This window comes from Choloepus didactylus, chromosome 1 (assembly GCF_015220235.1).
Source record: "Choloepus didactylus isolate mChoDid1 chromosome 1, mChoDid1.pri, whole genome shotgun sequence".
Lineage (NCBI taxonomy): Eukaryota > Metazoa > Chordata > Mammalia > Pilosa > Megalonychidae > Choloepus > Choloepus didactylus.
Genome location: NC_051307.1, coordinates 36,348,264 through 36,369,722, shown reverse-complemented (window position 1 = coordinate 36,369,722; position 21,459 = coordinate 36,348,264). Strand labels below are relative to the sequence as shown.

Sequence of the window (21,459 nt, the reverse complement as noted above, 5' to 3'; positions counted from 1 at the left end):
ACCAAATAAATCCCCTTTATAAAAGCCAATCTGGACTGGTTGTTTGATCAGCTGAGCCCTCAATCACGAGATTTGCCCTTGGGAAGACTCCTAGACTGCAAAGGAGAGGCTAGGCCTGCTTATAATTGTGCCTAAGTGTCTCTTCCTGAATGCCTCTTTGTTGCTCAGATGTGGCCCTCTCTCTCTAGCTAAGCCAACTGGGCAGGTGAAATCACTGCCCTCCCCCCTACGTGGGATCTGACACCCAGGGGTATAAATCTTCCTGGCAACGTGGAATATGACTCCCGGGGAAACATCTAGACCCAGCATCCTGGGATGGAGAACATCTTCTTGACCAAATGTGGGATTTGAAATGAAGTGAAATAAGTTTCAGTGGCTGAGAGATTCCAAAAGGAGCCGAGAGGTCACTCTGGTGGGTACTCCTATGTGCAATATAGATAACCCTTTTTAGGTTCTAATGAATTGGAGTAGCTAGCAGTAAATACCTGGAACTATCAAACTACAACCCAGAACCCTTGAATCTTGAAGACAATTGTATAAAAATGTAACTTATGAGGGGTAACAATGTGATTGGGAAAGCCATGTGAATCACACTCCCCTTTGTCCAGTGTATGGATGGATGAGTAGAAAAACGGGGGCGAAAAAAAAAAAAAGCACGCAGTGTTTTTACTTTAATTGTTCTTTTTCCCTTTAATTTTTTTTTTTTCCAAAAGGGTAATGTACTTTATTGAAATTTTTTTTTATTGAGATATATTCACATACCACGCAGTCATACAAAACAAATCGTACTTTCGATTGTTTACAGTACCATTACATAGTTGTACATTCATCACCTAAATCAATCCCTGACACCTTCATTAGCAAACACACAAAAATAACAAGAATAATAATTAGAGTGAAAAAGAGCAATTGAAGTAAAAAAGAACACTGGGTACCTTTGTCTGTTTGTTTCCTTCCCCTATTTTTCTACTCATCCATCCATAAACTAGACAAAGTGGAGTGTGGTCCTTATGGCTTTCCCAATCCCATTGATACCCCTCATAAGCTACATTTTTATACAACTGTCTTCGAGATTCATGGGTTCTGGGTTGTAGTTTGATAGTTTCAGGTATCCACCACCAGCTACCCCAATTCTTTAGAACCTAAAAAGGGTTGTCTAAAGTGTGCGTAAGAGTGCCCACCAGAGTGACCTCACGGCTCGTTTTGGAAGAATCTCTCTGCCACTGAAGCTTATTTCATTTCCTTTCACATCCCCCTTTTGGTCAAGAAGATGTTCTCCATCCCACGATGCCGGGTCTACATTCCTCCCCGGGAGTCATATTCCACGTTGCCAGGGAGATTCACTTCCCTGGGTGTCTGATCCCACGTAGGGGGGAGGGCAGTGATTTCACCTTTCAAGTTGGCTTAGCCAGAGAGAGAGGGCCACATCTGAGCAACAAAGAGGCATTCAGGAGGAGACTCTTAGGCACAAATATAGGGAGGCCTAGCCTCTCCTTTGCAGCAACCGTCTTCCCAAGGGTAAAACTTATGGTAGAGGGCTCAACCCATCAAACCACCAGTTCCCTATGTCTGTGGTCATGTTAGCAACCATGGAGGTGGGGTAGGCGAATACCCCTGCATTCTCCACAGGCTCCTCAAGGGGGCACTACATCATTTTTTTTTCCTTGTTTTTCTTTCTTTCTTTTTCTTTTTTTTTTTTTTTTTTAACTTTCCCTTCTTTTTTAAATCAACTGTATGAAAAAAAAAGTTAAAAAGAAAACAAACATACAATAAAAGAACATTTCAAAGAGACCATAACAAGGGAGTAAGAAAAAGACAACTAACCTAAGATAACTGCTTACCTTCCAACATGTTCCTACTTTACCCCAAGAAAGTTACATAATATAGCAACCTTTCTGTGAACTTGTTCCTACTATATCCATCAGAAATTAACAGACCATAGTCATTTCTGGGCATCCCCAGAATGTTAAATAGCTTATCTGTTCTTCTTGGAATATTGTTCCCCCTTCCTTAATTGCTCTCTACTGCTAGTTCCCCTACATTCTACATTATAAACCATTTGTTTTACATTTTTCAAAGTTCACATTAGTGGTAGCATATAATATTTCTCTTTTTGTGCCTGGCTTATTTCACTCAGCATTATGTCTTCAAGGTTCATCCATGTTGTCATATGTTTCACGAGATCGTTCCTTCTTACTGCCGCGTAGTATTCCATCGTGTGTATATACCACATTTTATTTATCCACTCATCTGTTGAAGGACATTTGGGTTGTTTCCATCTCTTGGCAATTGTGAATAATGCTGCTATGAACACTGGCGTGCAGATATCTGTTCGTGTCACTGCTTTCCGATCTTCCGGGTATATACCGAGAAGTGCAATCGCTGGATCGAATGGTAACTCTATATCTAGTTTTCTAAGGAACTGCCAGACTGACTTCCAGAGTGGCTGAACCATTATACAGTCCCACCAACAATGAATAAGAGTTCCAATTTCTCCACATCCCCTCCAGCATTTGTAGTTTCCTGTTTGTTTAATGGCAGCCATTCTAACCGGTGTTAGATGGTATCTCATTGTGGTTTTAATTTGCATCTCTCTAATAGCTAGTGAAGCTGAACATTTTTTCATGTGTTTCTTGGCCATTTGTATTTCCTCTTCAGAGAACTGTCTTTTCATATCTTTTGCCCATTTTATAATTGGGCCGACTGTACTATTGTCATTGAGTTGTAGGATTTCTTTGTATATGCAAGATATCAGTCTTTTGTCAGATACATGGTTTCCAAAAATTTTTTCCCATTGAGTTGGCTGCCTCTTTACCTTTTGAGAAATTCCTTTGAGGTGCAGAAACTTCTAAGCTTGAGGAGTTCCCATTTATCTATTTTCTCTTTTGTTGCTTGTGCTTTGGGTGTAAAGTCTAGGAAGTGGCCGCCTAATACAAGGTCTTGAAGATGTTTTCCTACATTATCTTCTAGGAGTTTTATGGTACTTTCTTTTATATTGAGATCTTTGGTCCATTTGGAGTTAATTTTTGTGTAGGGGGTGAGGTAGGGGTCCTCTTTCATTCTTTTGGATATGGATATCCAACTCTCCCAGCCCCATTTGTTGAAAAGACCATTATGACTCAGTTCAGTGACTTTGGGGGCCTTATCAAAGATCAGTCGGCCATAGATCTGAGGGTCTATCTCTGAATTCTCAATTCGATTCCATTGATCTATATGTCTATCTTTGTGCCAGTACCATGCTGTTTTGGCCACTGTGGCTTTATAATAAGCTTCAAAGTCAGGGAGTGTAAGTCCTCCCCCTTCGTTTTTCTTTTTTAGAGTGTCTTTAGCAATTCGAGGCATCTTCCCTTTCCAAATAAATTTGATAACTAGCTTTTCCAAGTCTGCAGAGTAGGTTGTTGGAATTTTGATTGGGATTGCATTGAATCTGTAGATGAGTTTGGGTAGAATTGACATCTTAATGACATTTAGTCTTCCTATCCATGAACATGGAATATTTTTCCATCTTTTAAGGTCCCCTTCTATTTCTTTTAGTAGAGTTATGTAGTTTTCTTTATATAGGTCTTTTACATCTTTGGTGAAGTTTATTCCTAGGTACTTGATTTTTTTAGTTGCTATTGAAAATGGTATCTTTTTCTTGAGTGTCTCTTCAGTTTGTTCATTTCTAGCATATAGAAACATTACTGACTTATGTGCATTAATCTTGTATCCCGCTACTTTGCTAAATTTGTTTATTAGCTCTAGTAGCTGTATCGTCGATTTCTCAGGGTTTTCTAGATATAAGATCATATCGTCTGCAAACAATGAGAGTTTTACTTCTTCTTTTCCAATTTGGATGCCTTTTATTTCTTTGTCTTGCCGGATTGCCCTGGCTAGCACTTCCAGCACAATGTTGAATAACAGTGGTGACAGCGGGCATCCTTGTCTTGTTCCTGATCTTAGAGGGAAGGCTTTCAGTCTCTCACCATTGAGTACTATACTGGCTGTGGGTTTTTCATATATGCTCTTTATCATGTTGAGGAAGTTTCCTTCAATTCCTACCTTCTGAAGTGTTTTTATCAAAAAGGGATGTTGGATTTTGTCAAATGCTTTTTCAGCATCTATTGAGATGATCAATTGATTTTTCCCTTTCGAGTTTTTAATGTGTTGTAATACATTGATTGTTTTTCTTTTGTTGAACCATCCTTGCATGCCTGGAATGAACCCCACTTGGTCATGGTGTATGATTTTTTTAATGTGTCTTTGGATTCGATTTGCAAGTATTTTGTTGAGGATTTTTGCATCTATATTCATTAGGGAGATTGGCCGGTAGTTTTCCTTTTTTGTAGCATCTTTGCCTGGTTTTGGTATTAGATTGATGTTAGCTTCATAAAATGAGTTAGGTAGTGTTCCATTTTCTTCAATGTTTTGAAAGAGTTTGAGTAAGATTGGTGTCAGTTCTTTCTGGAAAGTTTGGTAGAATTCCCCTGTGAAGCCATCTGGCCCTGGGCATTTATTTGTGGGAAGATTTTTGATGACTGATTGGATCTCTTTGCTTGTGATGGGTTGGTTGAGGTCTTCTATTTCTTCTCTGGTCAGTCTAGGTTGTTCATATGTTTCCAGGAAATTGTCCATTTCTTCTGCATTGTCCAGTTTGTTGCCATATAGTTGTTCATAATATCCTCTTATAATTTTTTTAATTTCTTCAGAATCTGCAGTTATGTCACCTTTTTCATTCATTATTTTGTTTATATGGGTCTTCTCTCTTTTTGATTTTGTCAGTTTAGCTAGGGGCTTGTCAATCTTGTTGATCTTCTCAAAGAACCAACTTTTGGTGATATTTATCCTCTCTATTGTTTTTTTGTTCTCTATGTCATTTATTTCTGCTTTAATACTTGTTATTTCTTTTCTTCTACTTGGTTTAGGATTGGTTTGCTGTTCATTTTCTAGCTTCTTCAGTTGATCCATTAGTTCCTTGATTTTGGCTCTTTCTTCCTTTTTAATATATGCGTTTAGTGCTATAAATTTCCCCCTTAGCACTGCTTTTGCTGCATCCCATAGGTTTTGGTATGTTGTGTTCTCATTTTCATTCGTCTCTATATATTTAGCAATTTCTCTTGCTATTTCTTCTTTAACCCACTGATTGTTTAGGAGTGTGTTGTTTAACCTCCAGGTATTTGTGAATTTTCTAAGTCTCTGATGGTTATTGACTTCTAATTGTATTCCATTGTGGTCAGAGAATGTGCTTTGAATAATTTCAATCTTTTTAAATTTATTGAGGCTTGTTTTATGTCCCAGCATATGATCTATTCTGGAGAAAGTTCCGTGAGCACTAGAAAAGTATGTGTATCCTGGTGATTTGGGATGTAATGTCCTGTATATGTCTGTTAAATCTAATTCATTTATCAGATTGTTTAGGTTTTCAATTTCCTTATTGGTCTTCTGTCTGGTTAATCTATCTATAGGAGAGAGTGATGTGTTGAAGTCTCCCACAATTATTGTGGAAACATCAATTGCTTCCTTTAGTTTTGTCAGTGTTTCTCTCATGTATTTTGTGGCACCTTGATTGGGTGCATAGACATTTACGATTGTTATTTTTTCTTGCTGAATTGCCCCTTTTAGTAGTATGTAGTGGCCTTCTTTGTCTCTCAAAACATCCCTGCATTTGAAGTCTATTTTATCTGAGATTAATATTGCTACACCTGCTTTCTTTTGGCTGTAGCTTGCATGAAATATTTTTTTCCATCCTTTCACTTTCAGTTTCTTAGTGTCCCTGTGTCTAAGATGAGTCTCTTGTATGCAGCATATTGATGGTTCATTTTTTTTGATCCATTCTGTGAATCTATATCTTTTAATTGGGGAGTTTAATCCATTTACATTCAACATTATAACCGTGAAGGCATTTCTTGAATCGGCCATCTTATCCTTTGGTTTATGTTTGCCATATTTTTCCCCTCTGTCTATTAATATCCTTTATTGTACCCATACCGAACCTCTTTAGTACTGAACCTTTCTCCAAGTCTCTCTGTCCTGTCTTTGTTTCTCTGACTGTAGGGCTCCCTTGAGTATCTCCAGTAGGGCAGGTCTCTTGTTAGCAAATTCTCTCAGCATTTGTTTGTCTGTGAAAAATTTAAGCTCTCCCTCAAATTTGAAGGAGAGCTTTGCTGGATAAAGTATTCTTGGCTGGAAATTTTTCTCACTCAGAATTTTAAATATATCGTGCCACTGCCTTCTCGCCTCCATGGTGGCTGCTGAGTAGTCACTACTTAGTCTTATGCTGTTTCCTTTGTATGTGGTGAATTGCTTTTCTCTTGCTGCTTTCAGAACTTGCTCCTTCTCTTCTGTGTTTGACAGTGTGATCAGTATATGTCTCGGAGTGGGTTTATTTGGATTTATTCTATTTGGAGTTCGCTGAGCATTTATGATTTGTGTATTTATGTTGTTTAGAAGATTTGGGAAGTTTTCCCCAACAATTTCTTTGAATACTCTTCCTAGACCTTTACCCTTTTCTTCCCCTTCTGGGACAGCAATGAGTCTTATATTTGGACGTTTCATATTATCTATCATATCCCTGAGGTCCATTTCGATTTTTTCAATTTTTTTCCCCATTCTTTCTTTTATGCTTTCATTTTCCATTCTGTCATCTTCCAGGTCACTGATTTGTTGTTCAACTTCCTCTAGTCTTGTACTATGAGTGTCCAGAATCTTTTTAATTTGGTCAGCAGTTTCTTTAATTTCCATAAGATCATCCATTTTTTTATTTAGTCTTGCAATGTCTTCTTTATGCTCTTCTAGAGTCTTCTTGATTTCCTCTATATCCCGTACTATGGTCTCATTGTTCATCTTTAGTTCTTTAAGTAGCTGCTCTAGTTGCTGTGTCTCTTCTGGTCTTTTGATTTGGGTGCTTGGGCTTGGGTTATCCATATCGTCTGGTTTTTTCATATGCTTTATAATTTTCTGTTGTTTTTGGCCTCGTGGCATTTGCTGAATTTGATAGGGTTCTTTTAGGATTTGTAGACCTATTGAAGTCCTTATCTCTAATTTATCAGATCTACAGCTTCGTGGAGTACACTTTCTCTAACTAACCAGCAGGTGGCGTCCACGAGCCACCTGTTCTCCACAAGCCAGTTCTCCCCTGCTTAGCCTTTTTTTTGAGTGGGGGAGTGAATCTTGTGGGGCCCAATTGGTGTACCAAGCTTGCGTATGTAGTTGGTGTTGCCTGCCCTGTATGTGGGGCGTGTTTCTGGGCAGTTGGGGAGGGGGGGTGGCGCTAACAATCAAATCTCCCTGGTGATCCTAGAGGTTTAAAGCTGCTGCAATAGTCTAATCCTTCAGTTCAGTCCTGCTACAGTTTGTCTCTGCCACTGACCCACAAGTCCTTGGTATTGGCATATGGCTCCTGAGACTTGCAGGTGGGCCCCTCTTCCAGGTTGTGCACCCCGGGTCCTCTGTTGAGGGATGACTGTGCTATGTCACAGGTGAGTGCCGTCCCCCCAGGGCAGTTCTGTGCTGCTGGGCTGTGTAGGGAGGCTCCCAGTCTGCTGAAATGATGGCTGAATGGGGCTTTGTTAATTCACACTGCTCCACCTTCCCAACTCTGGGACAATCAGCTGAGGTTGCAGGGAAGGCTAATGTCCACGCCCAGTTTTGTGGTGTGTGCCTGTTATCTGAAGCACTTCCGTCACACTGGGTTGTCTGGGGCAGCTCTGGGCTATGGGGCTGGCGATGGGCAGGAGTGTTTCCTGTCCACCAGGATGGTGGCTGTGAGCGGACACCCCCCTTTTCTTGGGAAGTTGTGGTGTTTAGTGAATTTTCTCAGCCACTGAATTATTGCCTTTTGTCTCAGAGCTCTCTTAGTTCTGCTCTTGACTTGACGTGCCCAAATTGAAAGTCTCTGAAGCTTTCTCTATTGGGCTTCTTAGAGTAATTGTTTTAGAAAAAGAAAAAAGGATTAAAAAAAAAAAAAAAAAAGGGTCCTCCTCAGAGATCTAATGGGTTATTGAAATGCTAATAGACAAAGCAACCAGGGCCATTAAGGAAAGGTCCACAGGGCAGAGAGATCAGCTTTTCTTCGGGATTTGCATATGTGCCTTAGGGCCTGAGCTCCGCCCTTCCCCTTTCTGTGTTCACCAGAACTCCAAAAATCCTCTGCTTTTATTTTGGAGTTTTTCGTGTTGTTTTTTTTTTTTCTATGCCTGTCTCCTCTCTGCTGGGCTGGCTGCTCTCAGATTCTGTGGTGTCTGGTCTCAGTCTGTCTATGGTTGGAGTCTGGATCAGTAGAATGAGTTTCCGATAAGAGCAGCCACTGCAGTTCTCCCTTCTGCTTCCCGGAGCTGACAGCCCCTCCTCCCATGGGACTGAGCCTGGCAGGGAGGGGCGCGGGTCCCCTGGTCACAAAAACTTGCAGATTTCGCTGATCTCAGCAGTTCGACGTTTTCATGAGTGTTGTATGAAGTATGCCCAAAGTCAGATTGCTCTGTGGTGTCCAGTCCACGCAGTTCCTGGCTTTCTACCTACTTTCCTGGAGGAGTAACTAAAACATACAGCTCACCAGTCCGCCATCTTGCCCCGCCTCCCCTCCCCTTGTTTTAAGTGTGTGGTTTCAGTGATCCTTCAAGACATTCTCCTATTTTGCATAGGTTATTATAAGTAAAAGGTATTTTTAAATTCTTCTACATTATATCTAATGCCATGTTGTAATTACTGCTGTTAGAGATAAATGAATAATTTGATTTTCCCAGTAATTAAGAAATATAGCTATATTGTTTTGTGGTAGTGTAATAGAGCAAAATCTTTAGGAAAAGATGGTGTGGTATGAGTGAGATTTTCTCAGTAAGCCGAAAGTTGGAAAAACTCATTCTTGCAGATAATAGCATCAGTAATGGTTTATTCTACCACTGAAGTTTTTGTAATTAACACAAAGTGAGTGAAGACAATTTGAATATTATTTATGGTTATTTAGAATAGTAGGTGTTAGGACATGTTTGAGAAGGCAAAATGTTTGGTTAGTTCATATAACAATTAGGGTTCATCCAGTGATGATTAGGTACATGCCCCTTGGAGCAAGAAAAAATTTATCATTAAACAAAGTAGCATTACTTATGCCATGTTTAGGTATATTTGAGATATTCTATAGGACAGTTTATTTTGGAGAGGTTAATAATTTTTTCTTATTATTATATGTGGATATTTATTTCATCACAGTTTACCCTATGTAGACTTTTGGGTGAAGAAGTAAACTTGCAAACATTCTCTTCCTTTATTTAGCTATCAGAGTCATAGATCTCTAGAACTGAAAGGAAACCTAAAGTTTATCTTATTTAACCTCTTTATAGAAGAGGAAGTTAATGCTCAGAGGGATAAAAGTACAGTTTCTTCAATTTTTAATGTTTTCCTGATGATTCAAATTAATTGTCATACAAACTATTTTATGTTGTAAATATATGCTTTAATACAGTGATTTCTGAGAAAATTTTTCTAGGTGCAAATTTATTCCTGGTACAACACCTCTAATTTGCTGAAGCATAATTTAACATATTTTCTATTATATAAAAGTCTTTTTGTTTTTGAAATTTCTTCTTATAGCAAACTAACCGCTACTTGAGTAAAGTTAGCATTAAATATTACTTCTCCAAATGTTTTATCCAGAGCTTAAGTAATCAAAATCCTTAGAGTTTATGGTATAGAGTATAGGGTACAGCATTAAACTACTACGATATTTTTTTCATCATTTTTTCTCCATTGTTTAAGAGTTCTTGAAGCCAGCATAGCAGAAAATAAAGCATGTTTGAAGAGGACACCTACCGAAGTTTGGAGGGATTCTCGAAACCCTTATGATAGAAAAAGGCAGGACAAAGCTCCTGTTGGGCTGAAGAACGTTGGCAATACTTGCTGGTTTAGTGCTGTTATTCAGGTAAGGATCTTTATTTGGATCTTATTTGGTGAGAATGATAGCATTGGAAGGTGGATTGAGGTTGTGTTTATTTTAAGTTTTATACTTTAACATAAATGTAGGCAAGTTTTTAATATTCCTTTCTCTCTTGTAAACTAATTTGGGAATTGCAACCCTCCTCCCTCTGCTTCTCACTGTGCATTTTGGAGTTTTAGCAGTAGAGCACTATTATGCCTTTCACTTATTTTCAATTAATTTCTCCCCTCTCCCTGCTGTTAGGAATTGTCAGGGTAGAAAGAAAATAGTTTTGTTTGTACTTTCTGCAAATTTAGGGAAACGTTGTAGTCAAGATATAAACACCAGAATTGACTTTTGGTAGGTCTGATCATATTACTAGCTTAACCATAAACTGCTGTTTGTAGAATTATAATCATTTAAATGCTATTTTTAATCTAAAGAGATATTTTATTTGCGATTGTATAGATTTACAAATAAATAATTCTCAGTGGGTATAAAGGATAAGTATCAATAAACCAAGAATAACACTTTTTTTTTTAAAAGCTTTGGAACACCTTTAATGAAATCTTTCTTGGGCTCCTTATTCTGAAATGAGAGTATTTGTATGTCTACCACCTTCTCAATTTGGAATAGTTTTCTTTTGATATATTTAGTCTCGTGTCTCTCTTTTTTTAACTCTTTGATAAGATGTGACTATTGTCGTAATTTTTACTATTCTCAGTTGACTTTGATAATGTTAAATAAAAGAACAATCTATACATAGTAATATACCCTTAATTTTTATTGCGTTTTAGGAAAATTAATTCAATTTGTGTTAATTTTCCTAAGAGTTCAATTGTAATTTATTATTTAATGTTCCTAATGAGGACTTTTTAAATTGTGGGATGTGAATACCATTTCTCTTTATATTCAAAATATCTCTTCATTTTGTAATTTTCCAAGCCTGTATGTATGATGGCTTGAACTTTCAAGATATTAAAGCAGTTAACTGGGTACAAGATTGTTGTTTTCTCTAGGTGATTAATCTGTAATTTTCACAAATTTCTACTGTATTGTTATACTTTTCAAAATTTTTGCTTTCCTTTTTTGCTTCTGATACCTAATACCATATAAATTTGATTTCCTTTGTTTTCTGGATTTATGCCTCACCCTTTAGTATGCTTTGATACATGCTAGTAAGTAATATGCTGGGTTATTTGTTTTTCTGGGATATTAAAATTTTGAGGAATACATGAATTAACATAAATCTGAAGTACTATCCTTGTTTGTAGCCTTGATATTATGCATTGTTTGTTCACTTCTATATCAAATATATCTAATATTTGATATGTTAGAATCTCTTATATACTGTTAATAGGCAGTCTTGCTTTACTATACCTGTACTATATATTAATAAGATTTTTGTACATTTTATTGTTAAATCCAAATTTTGTAATTTAGACATCATTTTAAATTATGAAGTACAGTACTAAGGCTATGATCTTGAGTGCCAATGAATATACTTTGCTGCCTGTATTTGGACAAGTAGATCTACCCCAGCACTATTATATCAATAGGGGGCTTATTGATTAGAAGCTTATCTTAGAAAAATAAGAAGAAAGAAAACACTTGCAAATATAGTCAATATTTGATACTTAAAATAGGTGCTCTTTATTTCTCCATACCGTATTATGTTATGTTTGAAGTGAAGTATATTTGAAGTGATAAGGTAATATTATATAAATGTGGAAATAATCACTTTTTTGTTTTAAAAGGATAAACATCTCTTAACATCTCAGTTACAGCTTGAAACCATTACCTTTTATTTCTACTCCAAGTTATGTTTGATAATGTTGGCTGCTTTTTGCTTTACCTTTCAAAGTTTTGGTGTTTTTTTAGTGAGGAAGGAATGGATCAGGAAAAAAAACACTGGCCTTTTTTCTCAGTTTAAAGTAATTTTATTAGTTTTAAAATTTTATCTTAGGTTAGTAGATGTCTAACTGGTTAGTGTGGTTTTGCTACATTCCTAACATAGACAAGAATAGGGTATTTGGGATTGTTCTGGTTTGCTAATGCTGCCCTTTTGCAAAACACCAAAAATGGATTGGATTTTATAAAGGGGTTTATTTGGTTACAAAGTTACAGTCTTAAGGCCATAAAGTGTCCAAGGTAAGGCATCAACAATAGGGTACCTTCACTGAAAGATGCTGTATGGCATCTGAAAATCTCTTTTAGCTGGGAAGGCAAGTGGCTGGCGTCTGCTTGCTCCCAGGTTGCATTTCAAAATGGTGTTCTCCAAAATATTGCCCTTGGGGCATTTTGTCCTCTCTTAGCTGCAGCTCCTCTTCAAAATGTCACTCTCAGTTGCTCTGAGTTCCTTCTGTTTGTCAGCTGATTTATGTGGTTCCAGTGATTTAATTCAGACCACCCTTTGATTGCATCAAAGAACATGGAGTTTTGGGGGGCATACATCCAAACCAGCACAGGGATCATTTAATTTTTATTTTGAAGCAATCTAAACATCTAGGAGATATAACCTCTACCCTTGAAAAATTTGATATAATGACTTAATGAGATGTTGACCTTTGGGCAACTGGAAAAACATGCTTCTTCAGATTTTGTAAAATTGTCAGTAGGCAGAAAAATTTGTCTAGAGATCACTTGAAGTTGTGTTTTACTATAATTTTAAAGCCTATTAACCTATTTTATATATTTTTTCATTTTCATCTCTAATTAAAATCTTGTTTTTTTATTTTTCATTTTTTTCATTTTAATTCCACATCTATAATTTGATATAATTATATAATAGTTAGTCATCTTGGATGGAACTTTTCACTTATTAAAGGAAAGTGGGTAGAATATGTTAGAAGTTTTTGTTATGTTTTATAGCTTTTTCCAAAATGAATTGTACTATAAAGTTTCAATTACAAGATTTTCTCAGAGATAGAGTTGACACTCCCCTGCCCCACAGGTTGGATTTTTTCATAGGTGTTCTTTTTTTTTTTTTGGATTTCAAACACTGAAAAAAGTCTCCTGGGGTTCTCTGGGGTTCCGCATGCTCATGGTCCCTTTTCTCCACACTCTCTGCCCTCCTCCTCACAGCAAATCTGTTTCAAGAAGACAGCATGTTTTATGAACAGTTAATATGGAATTCTCAGCTTGCCCTGCAGGACCAGAGGAGCTGTGTGCATCTGTAATATTTAGATGGACAGTTTCTTTTATTTGACGTTGAGTCCCCAACCACATCAAAATAAACAAGGCATTTTTTTCTACAAAGCTGAATAAGAACCTCTCATCTTTAATCCACTCCACTTTCTTCCCCCCACACTCACCGCTCACCAGCCATAGGGTTAAGAAGGAGTATAGTTAGGAATGTTTTTACTAACTCCAAGCCCTAATTTATATTACCCAAAATACCCCACCCCATCCCACTTACCCCCAGGATTTCATTGAAATTTATCCCAACAGTCATTTGGAAAAAAGGTAAAATAAAAAGGTACAAAGTCTCGGTGCTCAGCCCAAGGGGCTACATGTGTTGGGATACCAATGGGCAGGGGCTTCTGCCTTTCTAGCCCGTGCCTGAGCCACCTCTTGACCACTGGTTGCAAAAGCAGGGAGGGGCAGGAACCATCACAAGACCCGGGGCGGGGTGGTGTCTCAGGATCTGGGGGGAGCCCTGGGCAGCATCATTCAACTTGGCCATCCATAAGCTTGCTGGTGACAAGCGAAGACTTTCCCTGGGACAGATACTGTGTGGTGGGGATGTGGTCACTGGTCACCAGGTTTTTGTCTGGTCCTGCACTTGGCAGCTGCTTATTCTTCATTTTGACTTTGGCCAACGTGTAGTCACCTGAGTCAGAATACTTCTGCTCTCTCTGCCCTCACTTCATGAGGAATTTCGAGCCTCCAGGCTTTTGTCCTAGGCTTGAATATTTGGCCTTACGCTTTGCCTCCTTGGCTCGCTCAGGTGGAAAACCCTCCTTCTCCTGTGTGTCTTGCTTCTCCTCACCAGTCTCCTGCAAAGGGTTCTTCTCTTTCTGTTTCAGGGACAAGGCGGGATGGGACTGTGTAGTATAGCGGTGTCTGGGAAGTCAACTGAAGAAGGGGAGGGGAGGTGGAAATGGGGACAGCCTGCACTGCTGCTCTGATTCCTGTCACTCAGAAATGGGGTTTTACTTAGTTGACAGGACTAGTAGGAAACAACTGGCAATTGTATATTGACCAATTATAGGGGTTTACTGGGGATATAGACCTCTAACTTGAAAGTGGGTAGCTGGGGTAGGCTACAAAAGATATTGCTTTGTTATGCTTGTTCTTTTACGTACTGAGACAAGTATTTTGGGAGAAAGGGGAACAGAATGTCATAAAGAAACTATGAGCAAAGAGAAGATTGTATAGAGAATGGCTTAAGTAATCTTTTGGATGCTAGCAATATTAACTTGTCTTTCTTTAGGTTGGGCATCAATCCCTTATCTAGTCAGGGTTCTTTTTATCCTGTTCACATGGAACTTTTATATGTGAAGTACTAATTGGGGCTGCCTTCCCTACAAAGATGTCAGTGAATGAGATAGTTATTTAGAGCTACATATATTCCTCTATAGTTCAGGGATGTTTACTTCAAGTAATTCATGGATGCTCATGATGACTTAGTACCTTTTACATTTGGATGCCTTCTCAGATGCTCAAAAGTGGAGTGACCACACTTTCTGGTTTGCCTGGCACAGTCCTAGTTTTCTCCTGTTGTACATGTTTGGCACTTATTTAGTCTTAAAGCTGTCTTTCACACACAAAAGCATTGCTGGTTAGGTGATAAATGATATGGTCATGTTACTCATAGTCATATAACTCCAGGTTGACTAAAATACAAGCTCCCCGAAGGCAGAGAGCACATCTTCTGGGTTACTGTTTTTTAACCAGTGTATAATATAGTGTCTGGCACATTGGAGGGGAGCCTATTAAGTAATTATTGGATGAGTGAATGAATCAAAAAGGAGTTTATATGATTTTTAGTTAAATTAAAAACGTAAGATGCTTCTGACACCCTAATGATTGTGGAATATCTAAAGTATTAGTTGATGATATTGAAAAAATGCTACAAGTTTTCAGAAAAATTCAGCATATCACTTAAAATTTTTAAGTTACTTGATCTTATCTCTTTAATGACTTAATTTTCAACAAAGAAGAGAAGTACCTAGTTCAAAGAGGACCCCTAAATCCCTTGGCCGTAAAAGGCCCTTAAAGGCTAACAGTGAAAAATAGCAGTCCTCTGTCTCACACCTCCCTACTCTATAGTCCTGCTTCTTAAACGTAACTACAACCAGTTCTAGCTATTTCTCTTGTTATCTATTTCCTAAATGACATGCCTTCCTGCTGAGATAGATAAGAATTTAGCTGTCCTATTTCACTTGCCCAGAATTGCCTTTTCCTTTCATATCCCCACATAGTTATATCATGTTAAAAATAGTTTATATTTTTCTGTGACTTTGTATATATTAACTCCTGATAAACCAGTGATTCACTGGGGCTGCCCCTCTATAATCCTTTCTTTTTGTGGAGTCATCAATTTCTGCCTTTTTTTTCTCTTTTCTATTTTCTATATAACATTCTTAAAATTTTTCAAATACTCCCACATCTCTGTTAAGTCTTACTAATAATGTTTTGTATATGCTCGAGTAGACAAGTCCTATTTTTTTTTTCCTTGGAGCTCTCTCCTACAGAGAATTTCACTGCTTCAAATCCAGACTGGATTCTGATTCTTTGTGGTTTAAACATGTTTTCTGGCTTTCTAAAAGCAGGTGTAGAAAAAGGGGGTTGGGGATTCAGGATGGGAGTAAGTTTGCACGTTTTCACTTAATCCTTCTGTTTATAGCCTTGAATCTCATCTCCCCCCACTCATATTCTCATAGCCAGAATCACACACATTTTGAACCTGAGCCTTTTAAGTTCAGTTATCTCCAAAGACTAAATTTCCCATATCTCGTGGAGGAGTAGTAGTAGTGTAGGTATTTGACTATTCTGGGTCTGGAAAAAGACATAGGGATTTAATTGTAAACAGATTTTCAGCTTCCAACCATGCCTCCTCACAATGAAGCTTGTGTGATAGTATTGAATTTTAAAAATCTACCAAGGATAATTTATTTTGCTTTGCCTCATTATCCTCCATTGCACAGAGTTGTCATCTCCCTTTGCTCTATTAATTTTTTAATTCTCCCATTATTCTTTCTTCCAAAAATTTTTTGAATTCATCTCCTGTTGGCTCTCTGTTATTAGTAAAGGCCTAGCCAAGCTTTATTTTAGTAGATGCTTTGAAGGATTCACACATTAGTTCTGGACTGAATGAAGGGATGCTTGTATTTGATGTGCATCATCACAAACTTAATTTAGGGAAGTGGTAGAAATCACTTTTTCCCACCCCTTTTTTTAAAAATTCAATTTTATTCAGATATATTCACAAACCATACAATTATTCACAGTGTACAGTCAGTTGTTCACAGTACCATTATATTGTTGTGCATTCATCACCACAATTTTTGGACATTTTCATTACCACACACAAAAAAGAATAAGAATAAAAGTTAAAGTAAAAAAGAACACCCAAAATATCCCATACCCCCCATCTGTCCCTATTATTCATTTACTTTTTGTCCTCATTTTTCTCTTCATCTGTCCATACACTGTATAAAGGGAGTGGGAGCCACAAAGTTTTCAAAATCACACGGTCACACAGTGTAAGCTAGAAAGTTATACAGTCGTCTTCAAGAATCAAGGCTACTGGGCTGCAGTTCAAGTTTCAGATATTTCCTTCTAGTTATTCCAATACACTAAAAACTAAAAGGGGATATCTGTATGATGCATAAGAATAACCTCCAGAATGATCTCTTGACTATTTGAGATCTCTCAGCCACTGAAACTTTGTTTCTTTTCTCTTCTGAACCTTTTGGTCAGAGAAGGCTTTCTCAATCCCATGAAGCCAGGGCCAAGCTCATCTCCACAAGTTATGTCCCATGTTGCTGGGGAGATTTACACCCCTGGGAATCATGTGCCATGTAGAGGGGAGGGCAGTGAGTTTACCTGCAGAGTTGGCTTAGAGAGGCCACATCGAGCAACAAAAGAGGTTCTCTGGGGGTGTCTCTTAGGCACAATTTTAAGTAGGCTTAGTCCCTCCTTTGCAGTAACAAACTTCATAAGCCCCAAGATCAGGTCTCAGCCTTCTAAATTGGTAGTCCCCAATGCTTGTGAGAATATCATTAATTCCCCAGTTGGGAAAATTTAATATTTCCACATTTTCCTCCAGTCTCTCAAGGGGACTTTGTAAATACATCTTTATTCTCTGCCCAAATTACTCTGGGATGTTCTAGGGCATCACAGTAACCTGTACAAACCAATCAGATTTCACTCCCTATTCAACGTTCCATGTAATTACGTTGTTTGAATAAACTGACCATACAAGTTAAATTATATAGTTTTACAAAAAAAATATAGATTTTGCACCTAATAAACATCTCTTCCTTTGGTCTTACACAGAAGTTGAAGTTTTAAAAACACCATCTGTATCATCCTTTACCCTTTAGTCTAATTTACCTTAGTCCTAACCAAGTCCATTTTTTGCGTATCTCTAGTTGAAGTCTGATCTCTTTTTTTCAGACTGCTTAACATATGCTGTGTGGGGTAATGCTGATATTCATAGCTGTTGGACTCTGGCTCTGAATCTCAAGTGTCACATAGATACCCAAAGTTCCAGGGACCAACCAGATTATACACAAAGAGCTCAGCATCTTAGAATGTAGAAATAAACACTGCAACTCAGAAATAGACATAAACTGCTGTAATAGCTTATAGTCCAAGAGCTTTTACAATAAGCCTTCCCCTGATAACCCATGCTCTCAGATTCAGTTGTCAGAGTTTCCACTTTATAGTTAGTCCATATTAGTGAGGCATTGTAATATTTTTCTTTTCATTTTTGATTTGTTTCACTCAACATACTATCCTCAATGTCCATTCACCTCACAATTTCACTCCTTGTAGCATCTCAGTATTACATTGTATGCATACAGCACAGTTCCCCATTCTGTTTATCAGTTGGTATACCCTTAGGCCGCCTCCATCCACTGCAAATCATGAATACTGACACCATAAACCCCACTGTGCACATGTCCATTCATTTCCCTCTTTTCAGTTCTTCCAAGTATATACCCAATAACCAAGTTGCAGGACAGTATAGCAGCCTCATGCTTAGCTTCCTGTGGAACCATCAGACTGCCCTCTGGATGGGCTATACCATTCTACTTCCCCAACAATGATGAGCTACAACCCTTTCTCCACATTTCTCCAGCACTTGTATCCCTCTGTTTATTTTTTAGATGGTTTTAGTCACACACCATACATTCCTTCCTAAGTAAAGGATCAGTGGTTCCTTGTATAAGCACATAGTTATGCATTCACCGACACTATCTATATAAGGACATTTCCATTTCTTCCACAAAGAAAGAGGAAGAGGCGAAAAAAGTAAAAAGATAAAAGAAAAAGAAAGGGAAAAATGACAACTAAAAAGCAACAAAAGAAAAAATAAAATACAATAAAAAAAATCAGACAATACCACCAATGCCAAGAATCCCATACCCCTCCCTTATATCCCTGTCTTATAGACATTTAGCTTTGCTATATTGCCTTTGTTACAATTAATGGAAGTATATTACAATGTTACTGCTAAGTATAGACTCTAGTTTGCATTGATTGCATTTTTTCCCCAGTATCACCCCATTTTTAACATCTTACCAAGTTGACATTTGTTCTCCCTCATGTAAAAACATATTTGTACATTTAATTGCACTCATTGACCACTCTAGGTTTCACTAAGTTATATAGTCCCAGTCTTTATTTTCTCTCTTTCCTTCTGCGTCCTACATGCCCCTAACCTTCTTCTTTCAACTGTACTCATAGTCATCTTTGTTCAGTGTACTTACATTATTGTGCCACCATCACCCAATATTGTGCCCCAGACCTCTCTCTTTTGTCTTTTCCTATCTGTCTGTAGTGCTCCCTTTAGTAGTTCCTGTAGAGCAGGTGTCTTGTTTAAAAACTCTCTCAGTGTTTCTTTTTCTGAGAATATTTTAAATTTCCCCGCATTTTTGAAGGACAGTTCTGCTGAATATAGAATTCTTGGTTGGCAGTTTTTCTCCTTCATTATCTTAAGTATATCATATCACTGTATTCTCGCCTCCGTGGTTTCTACTGAGAAATCCACAAATAGTCCTATTTAACTTCCCTTGTGTGTGATGTATTGCTTTTCTCTTGCTTTCAGAATTCTCTCTTTGTCTTCACAGTTGTGGTTCTATTCGGATCTATTCTGTTTAGGGTACGCTGTGCTTCTTGAATCTGTAATTTTATGTCTTGTATAAGAGATGGGAAATTTTCAGTGATTATTTCCTCTATTGTTTCTGCCCCTTTTACCTTCTCATCTCCTTCGGGGACTCCTGTGATACGTACATTCATGGCCTTTATGTTGTCATTGAGTTCCTGACGTGCTGCTAATATTTTTCCGTTCTTTTCCTTATCTGTTATTTTGGGTTTAGGATTTCAGATGTCTTGTCCTCCAGTTCATGAATTGTTTCTTCTTCCTATTCAAATCTGCTGTTCTATGTTTCCATTGTGTTTTTCATCTCTTGTAGTGTATCTTACATTTCCATAAGTTCTGCCAATTGTTTTTTGAAACTTACCTGTTCTTATGTTCTCCCAATGTCTTTTTTTTTTTTTTTCAATTTTTATTGAGATTGTTCACATACCATACAATTATCTAAAGATTCAAAGTGTGCAATCAGTTGCCCCTGGTACCCTCATACAGCTGTGCATCCATCACCACACTTAATTTTTGTTCAATTTTTAGAATCTTTTCATTGTTCCAGACAAGAAATAAAGCAAAAGACAAAAAAAGAAAAAAAAAAAGGAAAGGAAACTCAAATCCTCCCATATCCCTAACCAACCCCCTCAATTGTTGACTTCTAGTATTGGTATAGTACATTTGTTACTATTTATGAAAGAACGTTGAAATACTACTAACTGTAGTATACAGTTTGCAATAGGTATATATTTTTTCCCTATATGCACCTCTATTATTAACTTCTAATTGTATTGTCATACATCTGTTCTGGTTCATGGAAGAGTTTTCTAATATTTGTACAGTTAATCATGGACATTGCCCACCATAGGATTTAGTTTTATACATTCCCATCTTTTGACCTCCAACTTTCCTTCTGGTGACATATATGACTCTGAGCTTCCCCTCTCCACCTCATTCACGCACCATTCAGCACTGTTAGTTGTTCTCACATCTTGCTACCGACAATTCTGTTCATTTCCAAACATTTACGTTCATCCTAGTTGAACATTCTACTCATACTAAGCAACCACTCCCCATTCTTTAGCCTCATCCTTGGTACCTTATATTTCATGTCTATGAGTTTACATATTATAATTAGTTCCTATCAGTGAGACCCTGCAATATTTGTCCTTATGTGTCTGGCTTATTTCACTCAGTATATTGCCCTTGAGGTTTCTTCATCAACCCCTTTTTTTTTTTTTTTCCAGATGGTTTTGTTCACGTCATACATTCCATCCTAAGTAAACAATCGATGGTACTCTGTATGGTCACATGTATATGTGTTCACCACCTTCACCACTATCTATATAATGGCATCTACATTTCTTCCACAAAGCAGGAGGGAGAGTCAAAGAAGGTAGAGAGGCAAAAAGAAGAAGAAAAAAGAAAGAGGAAAAAAAAAATGACAGCTAGGAAGCAGCAAAAGGAAAGATAACCTTAAGTCAAAGTAGAGTAAAGAGTCAGACAACACCACCAATGTCAAGTGTCTCCCCTATCCCCCCCTTTTATCTGCAGTGACCTTGGTATATTGCCTTTGTTACATTAAAGGAAGCATAATACAATGATTCTGTTAGTTACTGTCTCTAGTTTATGTTGATTGCATCCCTCCTCCAATGTCTCCCCATTTTTAGCACCTTGCAAGGTTGACATTTGCTTCTTCTCCCTTGTAAAAGAACATGTTTGTACATTTTATCACAATTTTGTTGAACACTAGATTTCACTGAGTTACACAGTCCCAGTCTTGATCTTTCCTCCTTTCTTCCGGTGTCTCACATGTTCCCAACCTTCCTCTCTCAACCATATTCATAGTTATGTTTGTTCGGTGTACTTACATTGTTGTGCTACCATCTCCCAAAATTGTGTTCCAAACCATGCACTCGTGTCTTCTCCTATCACTCTGTAGTGCTCCCTTTAGTATTTCCTGTAGGGCAGGTGTCTTGTTCACAAAGTCTCTCATTGTCTGTTTGTCAGAAAATATTTTGAGCTCTCCCTCCTATTTGAAGGACAGCTTTGCTGGATATAGGATTCTTGGTTAGTGGTTTTTCTCTTTCAGTATCTTAAATATATCTCACCACTTCCTTCTTGCCTCCATGGTTTCTACTGAGAGATCCGCTCATAGTCTTATTAAGCTTCCTTTGTATGTGATGGATTGCTTTTCTCTTGCTGCTTTCAGGATTCTCTCTTTGTCTTTGACATTTGATAATCTGATTCTTAA

General features: G+C 37.7%; 1 protein-coding gene and 1 pseudogene across 6 annotated transcripts in view; one reads left to right on the top strand and one right to left on the bottom strand.

The window, feature by feature from the left end:
• USP25 (ubiquitin specific peptidase 25) overlaps positions 1–21,459 on the top strand; it is a 203,654-nt gene that overhangs the window by 71,666 nt on the left and 110,529 nt on the right. For all 6 annotated transcript variants that reach the window (XM_037833390.1, XM_037833370.1, XM_037833407.1 and 3 more), the window contains one exon: positions 9,730–9,892. In XM_037833390.1, the coding sequence (XP_037689318.1) occupies positions 9,730–9,892 (163 nt within the window). The remainder of the gene's footprint in view (positions 1–9,729; positions 9,893–21,459) is intronic.
• Positions 13,555–19,360, bottom strand: LOC119509733 (annotated as a pseudogene).